General features: G+C 48.2%; 1 protein-coding gene across 1 annotated transcript in view; it reads right to left on the bottom strand.

The window, feature by feature from the left end:
- The window catches only part of GPD2 (glycerol-3-phosphate dehydrogenase 2 (mitochondrial)), a 26806-nt gene that overhangs the window by 5571 nt on the left and 14455 nt on the right, over positions 1 to 6780 (bottom strand). Inside the window, exons 5-6 of the mRNA XM_010191210.1 lie at positions 6278 to 6422; positions 1493 to 1686 (exon numbers count right to left, since the gene is read on the bottom strand). Coding sequence (XP_010189512.1) covers positions 1493 to 1686; positions 6278 to 6422 — 339 coding nt within the window. The remainder of the gene's footprint in view (positions 1 to 1492; positions 1687 to 6277; positions 6423 to 6780) is intronic.

Below are 6780 nucleotides of genomic sequence, written 5' to 3'. Positions count from 1 at the left end.
GGCGGCGCAGCCTGCAGCGCGTCGATACGGGCGGCCCCGTCGCTCACGCGCTAACGAGCGAGCCACGAGCGCCGCTAATTGCGCGGGTGACAAACGGCGGGCGGGCTCGTTCAGGAGGATTGAAGGCTCCTGTTTCTGTGAAATACCTTCAGAAAGCTCGGTATCGCTCACAGGTTTCACTCTACCAACGCACCGCAGTTATTTGTTACCCAAAGGGACGTTTCCCGAGGGCTTTTTGTGGACTTTAAACAGGGCAGAGACATCAATTGCCCCCTTTAGGGGCGACCCAGCGCTCCCACCTCTGGGCAGCGACTTCTCCTAAAGCCAAGGATGCTGCAGTGTCCCTGACCAGTGCTTTTCCAACTCATTTTAATGCTGCTACCACAGCAGAGATGCAGAAGTACAAGTGTTTTCACAGAATAATTAAAAAAACCCCATAGAAATAAACCAACCCGGGGTCAGAGCAGGCAGCATCCTACAGCAAATGTGTTCCCAGCTCAGCTACTGAAGGAAACGACCCAAACCAAGTGGTTTTTATAAATTTTTGCCCATTGTATTTGCCTCTCCTACTGAAAACTGACACTATTGGGTGTTTACCATATCAAGAAAAGGAAATACTAAGAATAAGATGTCTGGAAAAACAGAAATTAAAAAAAAAAAAGACAAAAGAGGAGTCAGAATCACTGTTCCTTCAGGAAAAGCTGGTGAATTATGTGATGCACTGGTGTTGATGTATGGTCCAAATGTCCCAGTCCCACAAATCCTCCCATTTGCCACCACAGAGACCAGACTGGCCTGGCAGGTGAGAGGTGTGGGGAACAGGAACATGGGAATAGCAATGATATTTACATTTAAATGAGAGAGTTGGGGCTGTTCAGCCTGGAGAAGAGAATGCTCCGGGGGGACCTTATAGCGACCTTCCAGGACCTGAAAGGTGCCTGTGAGAAATCTGGGCAGAGCTGTTCACTGGGGCATGGAGCAATAGGACGAGGGGGGATGGTTTTAAACTGGACAAGGGCAGATTTAGGTTGGATAGGAGGAAAAAGCTCTTCCCCATGAGGTGGTCGATCAGTGGCACAGGTTGCCCAGAGGTGGTGCAAGCCCCATCCCTGGAGATGTTCAAGGTATTGATGGGGTCTGAGCACCCTGATCTGGTACCGATGTGTCTGCTCACTGCAGGTGAGCATCCCTGGAGGTACTGATGGGGTCTGAGCACCCTGATCTGGTACCGATGTCCCTGCTCACTGCAGGGTTGGTCTGAAGGAGCTGTAAAGGTCCCTTCCACCCCAAACCATGCTGTGATTGTAAACAGTCCAAGCAGTGCAGGTGTATCTGGAAAAAACACCATTTTACAGCTCGGAAACACAGATCATTTGTGTCCCACTTGTTTGAGAAACCCCTGGGTGCACAAGAAGCAAAGTTACCAGAGCCACAGGAAACCCCCAGACATTTACCTGGACCAGAACACCCCATTCCCCCCAGCCACGCTCACCTTCCACGTCGGCGCTCAGGTAGTTGCGCACTTCGCTCAGGATGAAGTTGATGTCCTCCTCCGTGGGGATGGGGTGCGAGGTGACATCCGTGGGGCTGTCCGTGGTCCCCGCGATGGTCATCTTCTCCCAGGGCAGGAAGAAGATGACTCGGCCGTCGCTGGTGGCCGGGTCCAGCAGACCCATGTTATCCGGGCTGCAGGGAAGAAGGGAAGCGGTTCACAACGGGTCCAGCATCACCACCCCTGGTACCCCAGGTAAAGTGCCAAAACTTCGCCTTTGTTCTTGGGTCAAATGACCCAAAACCATCACGTTTCACACGTGGCCATGACCCAAATTTAAAGGGTAGTCCCAGATGTTCTGAGAAACACGCCCCTTGAATGCGACGCTGAGGTATTGCTAGAATTTCATTGGCAGTTAGAAGAGCACGACCTTAAACCAAGTAATCCGGCCTTTGGCTGCTCACATCTCCATTCACTCTTGAAGATCCTTCTCATTTTCAAATGCAAGCGCTTGGGAATTTGAAAACAGCAATTACATGAAACCCGTTACGGGATGAACAACTGCTTCACACCAAAAAATGGGCAGTAATTAGTAATAACGAATAATAGGAAGGCTGGAGCAGAACACACATTAAAATAAAAGAAATAAGAACAGAGCCCTAGTGCTGCTTTAAATATATACCGAGAAAAATTAAATATGAAATATTATCACACACAGTTATATTTCCTTATACCAACACCTGAGGATGATTACGAGCTGAGTTATCAATAACTGCACCCTAAGCAGAGGGCAGAAGTACATTTACTGAATAAATGTGCAGTGGTGCCCAGCCTGGGTCTGCTGAGCAGCTCCCGTGGGGCAGGAACCAGCACCCAAAGGATTTGATCAAGAAGTGTATTGAGTGTTTTTGAGGTAACACCAGGCACAAGAGGTGGCTCCACGGTGATGGGAGCAGGTACCAACCGATGCGATGGGCTGTGGGTACCCAGGGACCTGCCTGGCCATGAGTTACCACGGAGGAGCCGCAGTCCGAATTGCTGAATATTTCATTTTTCGGAAGGCTACGCTGATTACTGCAGGGGAGTTTTCAATATCTGGAAAGGCTAGGAGAGAAGCTGAAAATTTCATATATAGCATGTATATTAGAACATTTTTTAGATGATATTTATAGACAGCTTAAGCATACAGTTGGAGAAGTACAATTTAATAGGGGAAGTCAACACAGATTTGTGAAAGGCAAATCACGTCAGACAAATGATTACTTTTTAAAATGAAAAAGCTATTGATTTAGAGACAGAGGAAGCCAGAGATTTAATATATGGTACCGGAATATGCAGAAAACTGCAGGGCTTTTCTCAAAAGTATGAAGTTTTTTTTAAATGAATTTCTGTTAAAAATAAGGAAGGGAAAGAAGTAGAGACTTAAAACCGAGTTTCACCACAGCAGCCATGGACTGAAGTGTTTTCAGGTAGATGACACGGCAGATGATGAGACTGTTCTCCACACGCCAATTAGCTGAACTAACGACTATGGCTATCCTGGGAAGCGCTCCCTCGACCTCCTACTGCAACGCTTGTCCCACCTTATATAAATACCCAAAGGGCCACCAAAACAAGTGTAATATCAGGTATTTCCCATCAGAAAGCAGCATCCCAACACCCAAATATTGGGTTGCTGCACACCAGGAACGCTGCTGAAACAACTCATTTTATAAGACATTAATTCTTACCATCACAGAGCGGATGCAGGAACGTGGTATGAGCTACTGCAGTACTTAAAGACTGCTAAAATGGGGTGGTGAACTCCAATATCAAGTATAAATGCCTTTACGTGGAAATATAATGGCAAATGGCCTTGGAGTGTAACAGAGATGGATCTGAGGTGACTCTTTGCCAGCAAAAATAACAGCAAGATAGCTGGCCTGATGGAAAAGTACAGTATTTAAGAGTTGACTTCAAACAACTGAATGGACTGGAGCACGTCTGCTTTCTAAAAAGCCTCCTTTTCCATAGAGCAGCACAGTGAAATTGGACTGTGTATGTTGAATGTATGAGAAACGAGGATGAATCTTGAGAAGGGGTGACCAAAGGGCTACAAAGATGATCAAGGGAGTGGAGCATCTCCCTTCTGAGGAGCGGCTGAGGGAGCTGGGGCTCTTTAGTTTGCAGAAGAGGAGACTGAGGGGAGACCTCATTCATGTTCATAAATATTTAAAGGGTGAGTGTCACGAGGATGGAGCCAGGCTCTTCTCGGTGACAAACAATGATAGGACAAGGGGTAACGGACACAAACTGGAACACAGGAGGTTCCACTTCAATTGGAGAAGAAACTTCTTCTCAGTGAGGGTGACAGAGCCCTGGAACAGGCTGCCCAGAGAGGTTGTGGAGTCTCCTTCTCTGCAGACATTCAAAACCCGCCTGGACGCCTTCCTGTGTAACCTCATCTGGGTGTTCCTGCTCCGGCAGGGGGATTGGACTGGATGAGCTTTGGAGGTCCCTTCCAATCCCTAACGGTCTGGGATTCTGTGACCAAAGCATAGCTAGGGGGTGAGAAGCCATGGACAACTCAGCCAGACAGGATGATCCCCAAAAAACACTGAAGAGTTGCTCTGAAGTTGGTAAATGGTAATTCCTGGCCATTAAATGTGGTATTTTGGGCAAAACCAACCAGAGAATATCAGGAGCTGGAAGGGACCTCGAAAGACTGGGCCCATGGGAGAGCTCGGCTTGAGCAGCATTGACCAAGGCACTGCAAACGCGGCTCAAGAGCAAGGAGACAACTTCCCATAGGGCAGAACTAAGGATTTAGAGACAACTTCACCTGGGAGCTGGGATGCAGAGAGGAAAACTCAAGAAATACGGAAAAACACCTGAAATTGGTCAAAAGGAAGGGGAAACAAATAGCATTGCATTCATAGAGACATCCGAGGCAGGAAAGCCACCTGGACGAAGGCAGCCAAAGCCTCTCCTGTTTTATCAGACAATACATTGAAATTACAGGGGGTGAGAGGCTGCAGCGACTGGAATAGATAACGTGTGCTCTAAAAATAGAATTAATGAGAGGAGCAGCACCAGGACTGCTAATGAAGGACAGAAACGAGCAAGGAGCCCATGGGAAACGAATGCATTGGGTTAACAGCAGTTTTACAAAACCTTAACTACGTTTACATCTCGAAACCTCTACCTGTGAGAGTCTGGGCCCTAATTCTGTACTTTATAAACTTTCACCAACTGCTGAGGAGCATTCCCTGGCACCAGGAAAGGACTGGATAGAGCCCAGATGAAATGCCACGAGTATTTTCTATTTAGCAACAAAGCTCCTTGGTTACAGCCACCCCAATTAATGGAAATTCGGTGCAGTTTTACCCAAGCAGCCGCCCCATGGAAAAGGAGAAGTAATGCCCCTGTGCTGGGATACACAGGGGGATGTGGGAACATGGATTATCCACGTTTCCAATTAAAATCATTAGGCTATTACTCAATAAATAAATAAGTTACAGCCCCCATGCGTATCAAGCCATCTCATACTATGAATTTATGAAGCAATTCAACATTTTAAAGCTTTCCATGTTATTGCTGCAGGGCCAGAAAGCCAATCCCACATGTGCTTCTCGTGGTGTATGAGGAAACCAAAGTTACAACGCGTTTCTCCACGTTGCTGCTGCTTTGAAGAAGCTATGGGGTCATTTCCCCATTTTTCACGTGGAAAGACACCACGAAACCCCAAGAATATGAAGGGTGATTTTACACTAGGCCAAAACCGCCCCGATTTTACGGTCTGTGGTGGTGTCCCACTGGGACATCTCCGACAAAACCACCCGTGGTGTGACTGTAAATCTGAATTTCTATTCCGAGGGGCGCGGGGATGATCCCGAAGGCATTACTGGAAGCGCACTGTATCAACACAACTGGGCAAAGTCTGTAAGTGCGAGTTTCCATTAGGATGCTAATGACTTCAGGAACCAGAGGTGATGTTTGAGCCGCTGCCGCACACGGGGATTTGGGTTTGCAGCAGCGCACAGGGAAGGAGCCGGGGGCTGCAGCGGGAACCTCCTCTGTGAGGGGGGCAGAGCAGGGCAGGTCCTTCCCCAAAACCACCAGGGGTGGCCGGGCTTGGGTCCACAGCGGTGGCAGGATTTAATTGGGTTATTTTGAGCTAATTACGGGATTGCATCTGTAGTCACTGGGAGCGGGGTTGTAATGCAGCAGAGCCACTGCACAGGGTTTGATGGTTAATGGGACAAGAGTCTGGTATTTAACAGCATGAGAGTTTGCTGTTTAATAGCACGAGTTTGCTATTTGATGGGACAAGAGTTTGGTATTTAATAGCACAAGTTTGCTATTTGATTGGACAAGAGTCTGGTATTTAACAGCATGAGAGTTTGCTGTTTAACAGCACAAGTTTGCTATTTGATGGGACAAGAGTTTCTGTGTGAAGGCAGCAACCTCTCTGCAAGGCTTCACATCCCCTTGTTTCCCTAAGGGAGCTGAACAAGCAGTCGGTGCGCTCAACTCCTTAATAAAAACGGAGATTTCCAACTCCTGGTGTCGATGCTGAACGCCCTCCTGCTTCAGCAGCTTTGCCTTGGTGAGTTTTAACTAAAACCTGTGAGATTTCAGTCTTTTCTGAATGGATAAAGTTGTTCTTTGAATCAGCAAGGTACCAGAAACCACTTAAAAATAATAAATAATTGTGCATCCAACAGCACTGTAAACCCCACAAAGGTGTCTCTGCAAGCTACAGGCACCAGCAGTGCAGGTTACAAAGGGTCTGGACGTGGTTACCTGTAGTAGCCCGGCATCACGATGTGCACGCCCGCGCTCGGCTGGCAGATGTTGGGGACCTCCTGATCGTCCATTTTGCGCACCGAGTCCGTGAAAGGTCCCGTGGCGTTGATAACACATTTGGCTTTGATGTCAAATTCCTGCCCTGCCAAAGAAAACAGCATCCGTCACGCACCCCATTCGTTCTCCCGCTCGCCGGCGCCCTCCGTTACTAATCTACGAACTCGACCCGCTGCACGGCGCGCGGCTGGAGCGGTTTGTCAAAGTTAAACCTCACACCAGACTGATATAAAGTGCTTTGTGGTGCAATGCTGTAACAGCCATGCAGGCAGAAGCAGGTAGAGGGGGCAGAGGTTGCTCAGCTGAAGTCTGCCTCTCAACCCAGAGGGATTTCAGCCTCGGTAAATGGGATGATGAGCAGAGCGCCGAGCGCTTTACAAGCTCGTCTTGGCTCGACAGAAGGGTTTGGATGTGAAGCTCAGCCCGCCCTGCCTAAACACAGG

This window comes from Mesitornis unicolor, unplaced genomic scaffold, assembly GCF_000695765.1.
Source record: "Mesitornis unicolor isolate BGI_N332 unplaced genomic scaffold, ASM69576v1 scaffold229, whole genome shotgun sequence".
NCBI classification, from domain to species: domain Eukaryota; kingdom Metazoa; phylum Chordata; class Aves; order Mesitornithiformes; family Mesitornithidae; genus Mesitornis; species Mesitornis unicolor.
This window is presented reverse-complemented; position numbering and strand designations above follow the sequence as displayed.